The sequence below is a fragment of the Atractosteus spatula genome, chromosome 8 (genome assembly GCF_055471065.1).
Source record: "Atractosteus spatula isolate fAtrSpa1 chromosome 8, fAtrSpa1.hap1, whole genome shotgun sequence".
NCBI classification, from domain to species: Eukaryota; Metazoa; Chordata; class Actinopteri; order Semionotiformes; family Lepisosteidae; genus Atractosteus; species Atractosteus spatula.
Window position 1 is genome coordinate 54,048,911 of NC_142713.1, and position 15,699 is coordinate 54,064,609.

Below are 15,699 nucleotides of genomic sequence, written 5' to 3' on the forward strand. Positions count from 1 at the left end.
GGAAGAGTTCTGATGGGGTGATGTTGTGAAATGTTGTTGTCCTGTTGTATTATTGCCGTATATGTTATATGTTTTGAGCTCTTGATGTGCAAGACAGATTCCCTTGGGGGCAATAAAAGTTCATTCAAGAGTCTGTTCAAGGATGAGAGCTGGAGAAGGATGTCGGGAGAGCAGAGAACCCTTTAGCTTAAACTGTGGCTCTAGAGGAGATCTAGAAGGGAGGAGAGACGATATTGGAAGAGGTAAATGCAGAGTCAGGCTGTAATTCCCTCTCTGTCTTCCAGGAGGAGCGTGAGGCGGCAGATGCCAAGCTGTCCAAGCTCAAGCTGCAGGCCAAGGCCAAGGTGGTCACCCTCAACAAGCAGATCGAGGAGCTGAAGGGCCAGGCGCGGCCCAGCGCTGAGGGCAGCCAGGTGAGGCTGAGAGGGGGGCAGCTCACACTGCCCCTTGTGGCCTGGAGGAGTAAGACCAGGCTCTCCGCAGCTTGTGTAAGAACGGAAGAAAAGTTCCAAAAGGAGAGGAGGCCACTTCACCCAACTTGCCTGTTTGGTAGTTAGTAGCTTTTTGATCCAAAGATCTCATCCAGCCATTTCTTCTAAGACCCCAAGGTATCGTCTTCAAAAACATTGCTGGATAACTTGTTCCATACTCCCTCTCTTGCTACATGTGTAACGATTGTGTGTTACATACTGCAATACCCGTAAGAAGTATTTGTCTTAAGTTTATTTCCCCTAATAAGTGGCTGCTGTTATCAAGCATTTGCTACACTTTTTGTTCCTGCTAATGTAAAAATATAGTTATTGTTTATTACCTTCACTTTTTTAGTTTTTGCTAGGAGTTTTACTGTGTCTTTCAAACAGGATAAAATATACAGAGCCTTGCAGAAGTATTCAGACCTACTAAAAGGTTTCAAATGTTGCTGGATTATAAATGATACTTACGCATCCTTATCCAATCTGTTTTTTTTTTTGCAAACTCACATGCTCAGCCAGAACATTTTTAAAGACAGAATTAGTTATTTGTCAGCAGATAGCGTAAAGAAAGTAAAAAAAATGACTTATGAAAAATAGGAAATATGCAGCTTGCATAAGTATTCAGGCCCCTGTGCTCCGGCAGCTCTACATTTACACAGGTGAAAGAAATTGGAAGGATCTAATTGTCTCTTTTAATGAATTTTATTCTGTTTTATATATAGCTGCTGTGAGAGGAGCTGTGTGTTGAGAGCACAGTGCTTGGGTTGGGGAGTGCAAATTAGAGAGCAAAACTAAACATCAGAGAATAAATTGCCATTTTCGCCGTCCTGTTTGAGCCACTGTTCCAACACAGGTAGTAACTACTGCCCCACAGACAATATGGGCACAATATACAGGGGTCTCTTTTTAATAAACTAAATGGCTGGAAGTGTCAGAAATATTTGTTTAGGGTTTGTTTCCACCTTGTGTGGAGTAAATGACAATAGAATGAGAGTCTATAGGATGTCCCACAAAGACAGCGGACTGTCTAAAGATAAAGACACAAATGTGTGTGCGGGTGGGGGGCAGGGGGAGAATTCACACTGCTGGGGTGTTGTCTTCAGGGCATGCAGATGCCATTTAGAGCCTCTGATCTGTCAGTGTGGTTGGAACTCTGGAATGATGTCACTTGGTAAGTCTCGTGAGGGCTGTGTAAGTTCAGAAGACACGCTGCATCACACTGAATTGTGAATTCTGAACTGTGCTCCGGGGGCAGGACAAAATCTCATCCTTCTAGGGAAGGGATGTTTCTCCCTCTTTCACTGGTGTCCTTTTCTTGGCTATCAACCATGCCAGTTTTTTTTCCCTAATCCCCCCTCTCCTCTCTTCTTCAGAGTCCTGATGTCTCTCTCTCCCTGGCCCCGGGGCTGGAGGAGGAGCTGCAGCAGCTTCGGCTCCGCTTCCAGGAGGAGGAGTCTGTGAGCAGGACCCTCCGGGAGCAGCTCGAGGTGTCTGAGCAGCGCCTGCGTGAAAAGGAGGAGTCACATGCTGAGCAGGTAAGGGGTTGGGTGGAGTTTGGGCACAGCTTTGCACGATTTGTTTTAAAAACTCAGTAACCACTTTTATTGAAGTGCTGCTGCTCTGCTACATTTTTATTGGAGTCCCTTTTAGCTGCATGACTAATTCTCTATTGCTTCCGTCCATCATCAGAAATATGCTAATCCCTGATAAGGGTCTTGGCAATCTGGACCCTATCCTGGAGGGATGATGTGCTGGGATGATGTGGGGTGGGATACTATCAGAGAGTACACTCATGTTTGCACAAAGCAAGTAAAAGGATGCCAGCTAACCTTCTTTGGAAGGTGGGGAGAAACCGGAGCACCCAGAAAAAACTGGAGCAAACTGTTGGAGAGCAGGCAGGCTTCACACAAAAGGCACCCTGGTCTGGAATTGAACCCTTGGACCTAAGAGTTGTCAGGCAGCAGCACTGTCCACTGCCCTATATCATGGCCGTTGACATGAGTGTCCTGCTTGATTATTGCCCTGCACTTGAGTATTGCCCTGTCCTGCACGGGGTGCTGAATGTGTGCGCACTGCTCTCACCCTCAGCTGCGTGTGCTCCAGGCGGTGGTGTGCGAGAAGGACGCGCGCTTTCAGGAGCAGGTGCAGAAACACGAGGAGGAGCTGCTGAGAGCGGCCGCGCAGAGCCAGGTCCAGGCCCAGGCCGACTCTGAGCTGCAGCAGGCCCTGCGCTCCGCCCAGCGCCGCACCGAGGAGCTGGAGGAGTCCCTGCGCTCCCGCTCCCAGGTGCTGGAGATGCTGCAGCAGGAGATCCTCAGCGCCGACCAGCAGAAACAGGTACAGGCCGACCGCGTGTTGAGGAACGGGGCGACTGGCCGGTCGGATTAACAGTGGGACCGATGTTGAGAGACGGACAGACTGAACCGTTTGATAAGTAGAAGGAAAAGACGTTTGTGTGGACCGAAGCTTGCAAACGGAGAGGGACGGGAGCACGTGATGGCTGACCCAGTGCTGAGCTGTTGTCTTCATCCTTCCTCCCCCTTTTCTGCCTGTAGATCCTGACTGCACAGTTCAGACAAATGGAGGCAGAGCTGGAGGAGGCCGGGAGGCAGCGGGAGGAGCAGCAGCAGCGCTGGGCGGACAAGGCTGCCAAGGCAGAGGCGCAGCTGGCTGAACTGATAGGGAGGCTGGAGGCAGCAGAGGGGGAGCGAGCTGAGACGGCCAAGAGAGAGGAAGAGGAGGCAGCAGAGATATCCTTCCTCAGGGAGAGGCTGGAGGCAGCAGAAAGAGAGAGAGACGAGGCTGTGAGGAGAGAGAGGGACGAGGCTGCCAGGAGGGAGGCAGAGCTGGTCTCCCTCTCTGAGAAACTGGAGGCAGCAGAAGGAGAGAGAGACGAGGCTGTGAGAAGAGAGAGAGACGAGGCTGCCAGGAGGGAGGCAGAGCTGGTCTCCCTCTCTGAGAAACTGGAGGCAGCAGAAGGAGAGAGAGACGAGGCTGTGAGAAGAGAGAGAGACGAGGCTGCCAGGAGGGAGGCAGAGCTGGTCTCCCTCTCTGAGAAACTGGAGGCAGCAGAAGGAGAGAGAGACGAGGCTGCCAGGAGGGAGGCAGAGCTGGTCTCCCTCTCTGAGAAACTGGAGGCAGCAGAAGGAGAGAGAGACGAGGCTGTGAAGAGAGAGAGAGACGAGGCTGCCAGGAGGGAGGCAGAACTTACTGACTTGAGAGAGAGGCTAGAGATGGCAGAAAGAGCAAGAGAAGCAGCTCTGGAGAGGAAGGATGGTGAGACAGAGGAGGCTGACGGGGAGAAGGATCACTCCGATCTTGCAGGAAGACTGGAAGCAGCCGAAAGGGAGAGAGTCGAGGCAAGGCTTCAGAGGAAGGCCCTGGCTGAGCTGTGGGGGGACCTTTGCGCTCTGACAGGTCTACCTCCAGAAGAGAGGGAGGAAGAGAAGGGAGAGGGCGCTTCCCTGCCTTCCGACCCGGGGCTGTGTTTGTCGGCCCTGCAGGGGGCGCTCCGAGCTGTGGAAACAAAGCTGGGCAGTCTGAGCGAAGAGAAGCGGGAGAGCGAGGCTCGCTGCTCTGAGCTGGCGCAGTCTCTGGAGGCTCTGCAAGGTGAGTCACAGTAATGAGCTCTGAGGGCACTCACCCATCACAAGGCCCTCGGGGCAAATCTAGTCTGCTCTGAGTCTGGAGATGTCACACCTCTGACCAGATATCAAGCACAAATTCCCAACAGCACAAGAAGCATGGACTCGGCAGCATCATTTAGTAGGGCCTTATGCAGATGCTCACCGAGAGGTCTGATATTCATACCACATGTCCGAAATCAGTGGGGGGAAATTGGATCATTCCCCTTGCTCTCTGGGGATTGATCATTTTCAGAGTACAAACAGAGTGGTCTTGAGGGACTGTGACCACCCTGTTTGTATATTTCCCTGTACCTAAGTCCTCTGCTTGGAATAAAGACAGAGGGTACAGCAGAGACGCGATTATCTGACTTGCGCTTATCCGACATAGCCAGTCACCATGGTGTACAGTATATACCATACACTATGCGTGCGCGTGCATATTTTGCCAGATCCGACGCTGCGCTGTCTCTCCTCGTGTCACGTACTGCCCTTGACGTAGCTTCGGTTGCTGATTTCGCGCGCATGATTATTATTTTTCCTATTGTATTTTCCAAGCGGCACTAGCTTATGTTGAACAACACGAGGAGGCAACTGCTACTGATGTCTAGTTACTAAGACGCTGGCGAGTTCTTGCCGCAAGGAAGAGAAGCACATCTGGGAAACAGATTCCAATCACTCATTTTTTAAATAATAACCAACAATAACTCTGTACTGTGTTATTTTAGTCTTGTAGTAGATTAATAAAACAGATTTCATACTTATACTGTGCTTCCATTTATCTATGATTTGTCTACTCAGTTTCCGCATTATTTGACATTTTCAATTATCTGACATACTGTAGGTCCCGTTTGGGTCGGATAATCGTGACTCTACTGCATTTAGATTTGACACAATGGGAGTTGTTATAGGTTAAGTTCCTTATGGTGGCAGTGGAATTAACCTACATGTGTATATTTTCTGAAGGAAGTCATGGTCGTAATAATTGATGAGAGGCCTTTGCTCTCATGACACTGTTAGTCATCACTCAGTGTGCATCCCTGTAACATTGGAATGGTTCGTGGTGTAGGGGAATGTGTGCTGTAGTTTGCCCTGGGTTTGTACTGACTTGAGGGGAGGAGGCTGAAGGCACCATAGAGGCTTACTTCTGAAAATGAGCTCTCAAAGGCAATCGGAGTCTCTGCAGGATTTTATTTGGACTAACCTGCACTTAGGGACCATGGGGAAATAGGTGATCATTTCACTTTTTAAATTCTGATGCTCTCCAGTGCTGATCAGAGTTACACTCTTGTTTCAGGACAACTGCATGAGAGCATTGCAGAGGGGGAGGAGTCAGCTGCAAGGATCCAACAGCTGGAGGAGCAAATCAACACGTGGCAGGTGAGCAGAGGGCGGGGTTTGGGGCTGGGAGGGAGTCAGGATTGGCTGATTGGCTTTCATCTCTAAGCGTTCTTGTGTTCTTAAGTCTTTGCAACAAGATAAATGAATATCATGGTGATAAGATTAGTACACACTGGAAGAACCGTGCATGTGCTGCACTTGGGTAAAACCAAAAATAAGAATTAAAATAATAATAATAATTGCTTATACTTATATAGCGCTTTTCAGGACACTCCACTCCTCCACCACCACCACCAATGTGCAGCCCCACCTGGATGGTACACATTACCAATAACCAAATCACATTGCCTTTCGGAGAGTTAAGAACACCTATTGCAATACAGTGTAAGAAGTACAGTTCAATTCAAAGGGCTGAATACCAATGAATTACAGTGTTGCCAAAGCATATACAGCGCCTTGGAAAAAAGTATTCAGCCCCCATCCCTTTTTTCACACTGAAGAATCTTACAGCCTGGAATTTGTTTTTTTAGAATGGGAATTTTTATCTGTGAGTCACACATTCATCTTCTCAGTCAGAGTCCCCCCCCCCCCCCCAAAAAAAAAGAAAGATAATAGTAAATCCTAAATTAAGAAAAAATAAAAAACTGAACTGGAGTAAGTATTCATCCTCCTTGATCAATCCTCAGTTGAAACGCCTCTGGCTGCTATTGCAGCCAGGAGTCTTTTTGGAGAATGTTAACTTTGCACACCGAGATAGAGCGGTATTTGTCCATTCCTCCTCGCAGAGTTGCTCAGGATGGGTCAGGTTAGTTCAGGAGCGGCGATGGCGGTGTTGCCACAGATTTCCAACAGGATTAAGGTCAGGGCTGGGTCACTCAAGGACATCATTTTAAGCCTCTCCAGTGTTGCTCTTGCAGTGTGCTTTGGATCACTGTCCTGTTGAAAGACAACAGTTTGGACTTTTTGTCCGACTGTAGCAGGCTTTTGTCCTGTATCTGTCTGTGATGTCCACCAGTCATCTTCCCTTCGTTCCAGACGAGATTGCCAGTCCCTGCTGCTGAAAAACATCCCAATAACATGCTGCTGCCACCCCCATACCTCGCCGTGGGGACGGTGTCACCTGGCTGTTGGGCAGTGTTTGATTCACGTCATGCATACTTAGCACGCTTAGCATTCAGGCTAAATAAAGTTTCGCTTCTGTCTCGTTAGACCCCTTCTTTGCAGTATCTTCTGTATGGCATTTTGTAAACTCTTCGCGGGCAAGGATATGTTTTTTTTCAGCCAGGGCTTCTTCCCTGCAACCCTTCCATAAAGGCCCTTTTTGTGGAAAGCCTGGTGTCCATTATCTTCCATCATTCAATGTCACAGTAGCTTCTCTGATAAGTGCCTTTGTCCAGCAGCTACGTTTAGGGGAACAAGTCTGATCTAAGATCAGATCACTTTATTGGCCATATACAATTTCTTGCAGTAGGAATTTGTCTTTTCACATACCCCAGCTTGCTCTCCATGAGACACACAGACAGGGAGAGAAGCTTGGGGTCAGAGTGCAGGGTCAGCCATTTATACGGCACCCCTGGAGCAGTTGGGGTTAAGGGCCTCGCTTAGGGGCACAACGGAGTAGGATTCCTCTGCCGGCCGCGGGATTTGAACCGGCAACCTTCCAGCCACAGGCGCAGATCCTGAGCCACAGAGCCACCGTGTGGCTGTAGTTTCATACTTCTTCCGCTCCTGTACAAGGGGCTGCACTGAGCTCCGAGGGGGGGTCAGTGTTTCAGCAATGCTGCCCTTCCGAGATTTGCGCCTCCCTGTAATCATGTAATCTCTGACTTGTCCAGAATGCTCTTTCATCTTCATTTTCGAGACTTTTTTGGGGGGGGAAAGTCTGCCATGCTGTAGGACCTCGCAGAGAGAGGTATTTATATTTACAAAAGAATTGATAACAGGTGATCTGCTAATTTCTTACACATGGTGGAGGCAATCAACAAATTGTGTGACTTTTGAGGTAATGTATTGCATGAGTCCATTTTCAATGTAATCGTTTCTGTTTTTCATTTTAAGTCAGTTGTGGAAAGGGTTTGTTTTTAACATAGTATGCAATGCTTTATGGATCAGCGCCATAAAATCCTACTTCAGTGTATTTCAGATTCAGAATCTGTAGCAACAAAATGTGAAAAATGTTTTTGGGGCTGAATACTTTTTCAAGACACTGTATGATTAACACGGCCTTTACAGTAGAAACGAATTATTGGACATTTACGTATATCGCATAAAACCTTGTTGTGAGGCAGGCTAACTGCCTGTTCCTCAGGCTGTAACGTTATTCGTGCCAATAAGGTTCTTTGAATTTGAAAGAATTCTGTACTTGCTGAGGCCGACTTCCTAGTGCTTTTGCTTACAGCAGGTAAAACGGAGTTTTTGGCTATTTTAATGCCTGAATGTGCTAGTTAGCAAACCCGAGCTCTCAGGTGTAATGCCCCAACACGTGCACACAGTTGGGAAGCGGTAATGCCGAGAGGGACACTGATCTGCAGTAGCTTAACTCATAAGTAGATAACGGCTCAGAGCCTGTGAACGAATCTGATTGAATCCCCACAGAGGCAGAGCTCAGCTGTGCATTTGCACAACACACTGCCTGCCTTATAGGCACACTCGCCCGTATTCCGCGCTTGATAGTTTAGGGCAGCAGTGTGGAGCAGTGGTTAGCGTCCTGGACTCGTAAATAAGGTTGCGGGTTCAAATCTGCTGTGCTACAAACGCTGCTGTTGTAATACCCAGCTATATAAATGGGTGCAAACGTAAGTCGCTTTGGATAAAAGCATCAGACAAATAATTTAGTAGGTAGTAAGTAAATTGATGGACAGATCTATAGTAGGGAGTTTCTTTTTGTACTTATTTGAGCAAGATCTAGCAGTTGCATGGCTGTCACAACGTTGAAAGCGCCGTGTGATGTACTGTCTCAGCTTCTCATTGTCCTTTTAACTAGCTAAAAGAGAGCTTGGGGTCAAAACAGAGGTGGGAGTCACTGAATTGTTCTCACTCCTCTAAACTTCTATTACTGCACAGCCTTCACCGAAGTGTTAATAAGAAGCATCTTAATCTGCAAGTAAAAACCTTAAACCCCAGATTGGGAGGGATTAGAGGCAGCAGTTTCCAGCTTGTTCACAGCAGAGGGACTTGCTGTGGTTTAACGTGGCCTGAAGGGATGTGGAGTTTTACTCTAGTAGAGTCTTAGTGTAACCTGCAGATGTAGGTGACATTGCTAACGGTGGGGGGGGGCATTTAAAAGATAAAAATACATGTCCTCTGATGCATTTTTCAGGTTTGTCAATGAGAAGGTTAGCAAACTCTGTTATGAATCAGAAGTTTGTTGCTTTGGCCCATCTTAATAGCATTTCAGGCAGATTGTCCTGGTGAATGCCAGTTTAAATATGAATTTAAAATAAGCATTCTCTCAGGGATATATTTAAGCTTGTCGGCTGAGTGCTGCAGAAGTTCGAGCAAGCAGCTGAGTACTCCTTTTAAAATACTGTGGCTATCCCACGTTCACCTTTCGTTGCCTTTCATGCATTGCAGTTTCCTAAAGCCAAGGGAGGACACAGGCAGCCCACCCACACCCAGTCCTCATCTAATTCGCTCACCAACAGGGCAGGGATCCCCTCTCGAGGGAATCCGCCCGCCCCCTGACTCCTCTCTTTAATCTCCCCGCGATGTGTGCAGGAACATGTCACCCTGTCTCACCCTGTTTCCTCACGCCCACGCCCTCTCTCTGGAACAATCCCAGTAATCTCCCCACATCTCACCCCCCCCCTCCCCCCGACTCCGGGCTACAGGCCTGCTGCTATTTCCGAGTGTATAAGCCCGTTGCTGCAACAGTGTTGGTGCTGATGCACGCAGCAGGTCTGCAGGTCAGCAGAGGGTCCTGCCCAGGAGAGCTGGCACAGCCCACCTCTCTGACCCATCTCCTCTGCCATGACAGCCGAGCTCCAGCCGAGCCGGTACCACTGTTGCGTGCCAGTCCCAGCTGCTCTAGGGGTATTTTTCCCCCATGCTGGGTACCTCTCCTGCCTTATACTCCGAATCAACTTCCTGCATGGCCTGCTCATTGGAACCAAGGGACCTGGAAGCAGGATTGGAGGGAGAAAGTCAGCGAGACCTGGGTGCGGAGTTTACACTGAATTCAGGAGCACTGTGTTAAATTGAATGGAAGGCCGTGTTCTCAGGGGAGCAGAACTTTAAAAAGCACGATTAAAGCGCTTTGTGACGATGCCCAACTTAAGCTTCCTGGCTGCAGATCCGGATCTGGGGGGGGAGAGGGGTGTGGAGTCTATTACAGTCTTTTTTTTTCCCCCACTGTGTGGGTGTGAGTTAAACAGGGTGAGGTGCAAAGGTATCCAGAGAGAGTTAGTGCTCACACGCAGGGAGAGGTGGGGGGGGGGGGGTCAGTATCATCATGGAAGGACTCGCTGTCACTTCAAATACTTCAGACCTTGTGAAACTAGCTGAGACAAACTCAGAGGAGGCCGATCAGATTATCCTGATCTGCAGCTTCTAGTAAACAAAACCTTGAACTCCCACAGTCGCACTGAAGCGGGTGGAAAAGCACACAAACGCACATCTCTATAAGCCGGGAATCTCTTATGCTCTGTTAGGGTTTGGAAAAATGATCTACATCATCACAAAGCTTTCAGTAACCTCTTGTCCAGTTCAGAGTCATGGTGGCCTGGAGACTGTCCAGGGATGCACCGAGCGCAGGGCAGGATACACCCTGGACAGGACAGGCGCACCCAGACAGAAACACTCGCTCGCACCAGGGCCCGCTCACCCAGGAGTCAGTGAACCTGAAGGAAGCCCACATGAACACATGAGGAAAAAATGCAAACGGCACTCCAAGAATTGAAGTCAGCACCCCAGCACTGCAAGCCAGCAATGGTAACCCTTGCACTGCCGTGCTGCCCTATTAATGATCTAGACTTGCCAAATAGATTTGGGTTTAGCTAGCGAGCATGTCAAGTTCTCAAATGATATTATATTCTAAATTTCACATCAGTGCCATTGATTTTAAGGTCGTTTACATGAGACATTCACTTTGTCCTGTTACCTATAAATCACCCCAGAGCCTGGTTAGAAATGGTATGATAATGCAGGTAAATAATCAGACAAACCGTGACTGAGAGCTTAGTTGCAACAAAACTCAGAAGATGCCAGGCCCCCCAAGAACTTGGTGACCTCTGATTTATAGGCACTTTTTTCACCCAGTCCTGGTTTGTTAAAGCCCTGGGTGAGAATTGGCTAAATTAAAGGCATAACCCTCAGCTGCTTCACTGTGAGTGAAAAGGTTGTTATTTTGATATTTTTTGGCACCATGTGACACAGTATAAACACAGTCTGGCCCAGGGGAGGGATTGTATCACATAGGGATATTAGTGTTGGAAGAACATGCTAACAAAAAAAGGCTTGAATTTGGCATCAGAATGGATGCAGAAGTGCGCAACACTCAAAAGAACAATTTCAGAATCGGTGCTGAGTATGACAAGGCGAGACCTGAGGACATGCAGAAGCAAATTCTATGCAGCCCTAAGGCATCTTCGGCATAACTCTGATATCTCCATACACCCCAGTGCTGGTTCTGCTCGTACCCTCACAGAAGTGAGAGTACAGCAGTGTAATTGACGCTACAGTAGTGTGTATTATGGAGGTTCATTTTCATTGTATTTGCAGAGTGTAGGAGCTACAGTACCTCTCACCCTCTTTGGCACATACTCACATTTTAAGACGGGTTTCCCAGCCCTCTGCCACTCATCCACACACTCCCACTTGGAAGGAGGCGAAGTGACAAGCTTGCTCATGCAAGTGACAGGTGTCACACTCCCATTCCACGGCACTTTGAGCCAGTTCAGGATTTCAGGGATGCTGGATATAAAAAGCGTCTGACTGTTTAAGTATGCAGACGTGAGTTGTGTTCTAATCTAAAAGTGCATATATCATTTCTGATGGGGAAAACTGCATGTACATCTATGCATTTATACATCAGCACTGTTTGAATGAGCGCCTCCAGCTTATGAATCCTGATAAAGATCCAGCTGCTGTGCAACTGGACTCCTGTTTCCATGTCACATGTACGCTTGCCTCTCTCCTTCCCTGTCTGTGGCTTCCTGCGGACTAGGGGTGCAGGTAACTTACGACAGAGCTGCTGTCTGGAGGAGTGTGTCACCGTTGTGCAGACGCAGCACAAAGAGTGTCAGACATCTTATTTACCTGTCTGGGTCCGCCTGGGACACACACATGCCCTGAACCTCAGCCAAGGGCGAGACAGAGTGACCGCTGTGCCAGACAGGCCGATACGGAGGATAATGCCTCTGCGTCCTCCAGCCTGTCTGGCCACGGAGTTTCTAATCCTCTCACAGCTCCTTGTAACGGGGGCTGACTGACAAGGCTCTCTTCTTCTGTCCTGTGTTCTTGGGAGCGTGGTTAGGAAATGATCAGCTATAGAAGGTAGTCATTTTGCCACGGACTTCAATAAAGGAATGAATGAACGGGAGTTACAGCAGGGCATTATGTAGGGTGGTATTGTACTGTACACTGTACTCACAGAAGTGAGGGTACAGCAGTGTAATTAACACTACAGTAGTGTGTATTATGGAGGTTCATTTTCATTGTATTTGCAGAGTGTGGGAGGCAGCACACAAAATATAAAAAATTAACTGGATTGAAGTAGCTGCAGTATTACAGTAAGGCAGAAGAAAGGATTTGGGACTGACAGGAACCCTCCTAGAGAGCCCCAGTCCTGTTAGTCTTAAAGCTAGCCAGGTCCTGTAGATTGGCAACACGTGTAAGTTATTGCTAAATCAAGGGAATATTGTGTTTAAATTGTGGAATCCCTAATCCCATGTTGTCTCTATATTATTCAGTTTAACAGACCACCTGCTTAATTGATCACAATGATTAATCTTTTCCAGGTCTTTAGAGATTGGTGATTTAATGGCCACACACAATGGGTCTGCCTTTCACTAAACTACTGTAAATACCATATTAAAACAGCTGAAGGTGATAATAACATTAAAAACAAATTCTTCACCTGAACTGCTATTGGTTCCCGGAGAAGAGTGAAGTATTTTTTTTTTACATTGTCAAATGGATCAAAAAAATGAGGTGTCTCTTCACCTCACAGGACTGAGGGTGACAGCCCCAGTCTGAAAGGTCAGACAAGGCTAAGACCCAGACACATTAGGTTTGCCTTGTCAGGGAGCCGCAGACCTGCTCTTGTCCAGTGCCAGTGTCTCAGACGATGGGAATCTCTTTCTTTCAGGGTCCAGTCAAGTCTGTGACTGAACAAAGGCCTGATTTGCGCCAAGGAGATCAGATCGCTGCAGCAACAGGTAGGGATGCCTGTCAAACGCATTTGATTCAGCAGCTCATTGTCAGTTCTCTCATCTGTTCTCTTATTTAATCAGGTAAATCAGATGTATGTAAAGCGTTTTACATACAAAGCGAAGAGTTCTTCCTCCATGCAGAAAGGAAGCTCGCTGGCAGGTTTCAAGATGGTGAAGATTGGAATTGGGAAAAAAAATTCCCTGTATAGAGCTGAGAGAGAGGGAGGAGGCTGTGAGGACTGGAGGTCAGAGCTGAGAGAGAGGGAGGAGGCAGTGAGGACTGGAGGTCAGAGCTGAGAGGGAGGGAGGAGGCAGTGAGGACTGGAGGTCAGAGCTGAGAGGGAGGGAGGAGGCAGTGAGGACTGGAGGTCAGAGCTGAGAGAGAGGGAGGAGGCTGTGAGGACTGGAGGTCAGAGCTGAGAGAGAGGGAGGAGGCAGTGAGGACTGGAGGTCAGAGCTGAGAGGGAGGGAGGAGGCAGTGAGGACTGGAGGTCAGAGCTGAGAGGGAGGGAGGAGGCAGTGAGGACTGGAGGTCAGAGCTGAGAGGGAGGGAGGAGGCAGTGAGGACTGGAGGTCAGAGCTGAGAGGAAGGAGGAGGCAGTGAGGACTGGAGGTCAGAGCTGAGAGGGAGGGAGGAGGCAGTGAGGACTGGAGGTCGGAGCTGAGAGGGAGGGAGGAGGCAGTGAGGACTGGAGGTCGGAGCTGAGCGGGAGGGAGGAGGCAGTGAGGACTGGAGGTCAGAGCTGAGAGGGAGGGAGGAGGCAGTGAGGACTGGAGGTCGGAGCTGAGAGGGAGGGAGGAGGCAGTGAGGACTGGAGGTCAGAGCTGAGCGGGAGGGAGGAGGCAGTGAGGACTGGAGGTCGGAGCTGAGCGGGAGGGAGGAGGCAGTGAGGACTGGAGGTCGGAGCTGAGCGGGAGGGAGGAGGCAGTGAGGACTGGAGGTCGGAGCTGAGAGGGAGGGAGGAGGTAGTGTGGGAGGCGACTGTGCCAGAAAGCTCGGTGAACAGAAAGACAACCTGCACAACAAACAGGGACTTTGACCAAGTGTTTACCCATGTAGGACTGAAGACACTCCCTTGGTTATTCAGTTCCTCTGAAGTTCTCCTCCTCTGAGAGCTCTAGAGGGCAGAGCTCACTGTTGCTACAGCAGATTACTAACCGAAAACCAGCTCTGTGTTCTTTAACCAAACAGTTTAGACAGGTGGATTCAACTTGTGAGTTCAGTGCAATACCAAAAGAATCCTGTTAATTATGCATAACTTCTAGTTACTTACTGTGAGTAACCACTAGCCCATACCGCCTCCTGTGCTCTTCTGAACTTGTGCTCTGTTCCTTCTCTCTCGTCACATCAGTTGCCTGTTGGTCTACCTCTCAGTTAGTTAACTGAATAATTGACTGGTGGTGCTCGTTAATAGATGTGTCTTTTTGCCTAGAACTGTTAGAAGGTTTTATCGTCTGTTAATGTGGTTTGTGGCCTTGGAAAACTATACACCTGTCCTGCTCTGCAGTGGCTCTTTATTACTTATGAGCTGTACAGAAGAAATAAAACAACACCTTTTGGTCAGCTGGGTTTTACAAGTATCCCCTCAATTAAGGGCTTTCACGCAGGCGGAAATGTGATAAATGTGAATCCAAGACTGTGTTTAAAACTCTGCTGATGGTAAGAGATTAAGTACATAACAAAAAGGATACGGATGAGAGAATGCCATTAGTTCTAGTACTATTTAATAGTTAATTGATTCAAGGATCTTCTACAGTTCTAGTGTATTAGCCTCAGGGAGGCTAGCTTGTTCCATGCTTTAAATGCATGTTCTGTTTGTGTCCTCTGCTTTGTGCTTCCCTGTTAATACTGAGGAAGACTCCTGCGTTGACTTGTCAGTGGCTTTGAGGATTATGAACACCTGCATCAGATCCCCTTGTAGTCTTCTGTTGTTCAAGGCTAAACAGGTTCAGTTCCTGATTCCAGAGCAGCAATAACTTTTCTGTAGCGTGTTGCATCGCATAATTTCAACATAACATCCTTTCAATTCTTCACTAGCATGTAATTGGCTTTCTTAATTGCTCTCCTATCTCAGTGGAACCAATTTTGTAATTATAGTTTGTTTTTGCTACCTGCTTGTAAAACCCTGCTCTGCATCTGTCAGATGTTTGCCCAGCCTTGCCCAGTCTCCCATTTGATCAGAATCTGTGGATTTGATTTGCTGCTCCTACAGTATTCACCAGTCCCCCTTATTTGATATCATCCGTCACAGAAAGTGTGGTTTTTAAATCTTTTTCTCATCTTTTTCCTTTTCCTTTTCTGCATTGAAAGGCGATACCACGCAGGGTGAGGAAGGGTCAGACGGCGCCTGTCAGTCTTCCAGTCCACGCGGTGCCCAGGTACGACCTGTGTCAGGCTCGCAGCACAGGAACCAGGCTTGAGTTACCATCAGGACCAAGCCTGTACAGCACGTGACAGGCCTGTCTTTGGAAAGCACCAATCTGTGTGCGGGCTTGGGTCAGGCAGGATACTGTACATCCGACAGCGTGGTACAGCCAGGCCGAACCCTGGCAGAGCATTCCGTGTTGTGGTAAAAAAACATTCTTAAACAAGTAAACGTTAATTCCCCTCTGAAAAATACAAAGACACAAGACAGGGTTTCTTCTGTTAAGCCTTCTTCAAGTATGAGGGAGAGAGACTAAGGTGGCAGCAAGAATACAAAATTCAGGACAACAAAGGACAGGGCAGAGAATGGGCACGCAGGTGAGGAAGAGTGTGTATGCACAGTATGGGAAATCAGGGGAGAGGTGTGGAAAGCGAAAATCTGTAAATGATTGGCAATTCTTGAAAAAGACACTAGTCTGGCGTTGGGAGAAGGAGAAAAGTCTGCCTTTTTCCCCCGGAGGCAGCAC

General features: G+C 48.2%; 1 protein-coding gene across 1 annotated transcript in view; it reads left to right on the forward strand.

The window, feature by feature from the left end:
• Positions 1-15,699, forward strand: part of golgb1 (golgin B1) — a 38,838-nt gene that overhangs the window by 6,235 nt on the left and 16,904 nt on the right. Inside the window, exons 4-10 of the mRNA XM_088924299.1 lie at positions 285-413; positions 1,847-2,008; positions 2,562-2,810; positions 3,029-4,082; positions 5,394-5,476; positions 12,744-12,813; positions 15,119-15,186. Of these exons, the coding sequence (XP_088780425.1) occupies positions 285-413; positions 1,847-2,008; positions 2,562-2,810; positions 3,029-4,082; positions 5,394-5,476; positions 12,744-12,813; positions 15,119-15,186 (1,815 nt within the window). The remainder of the gene's footprint in view (positions 1-284; positions 414-1,846; positions 2,009-2,561; positions 2,811-3,028; positions 4,083-5,393; positions 5,477-12,743; positions 12,814-15,118; positions 15,187-15,699) is intronic.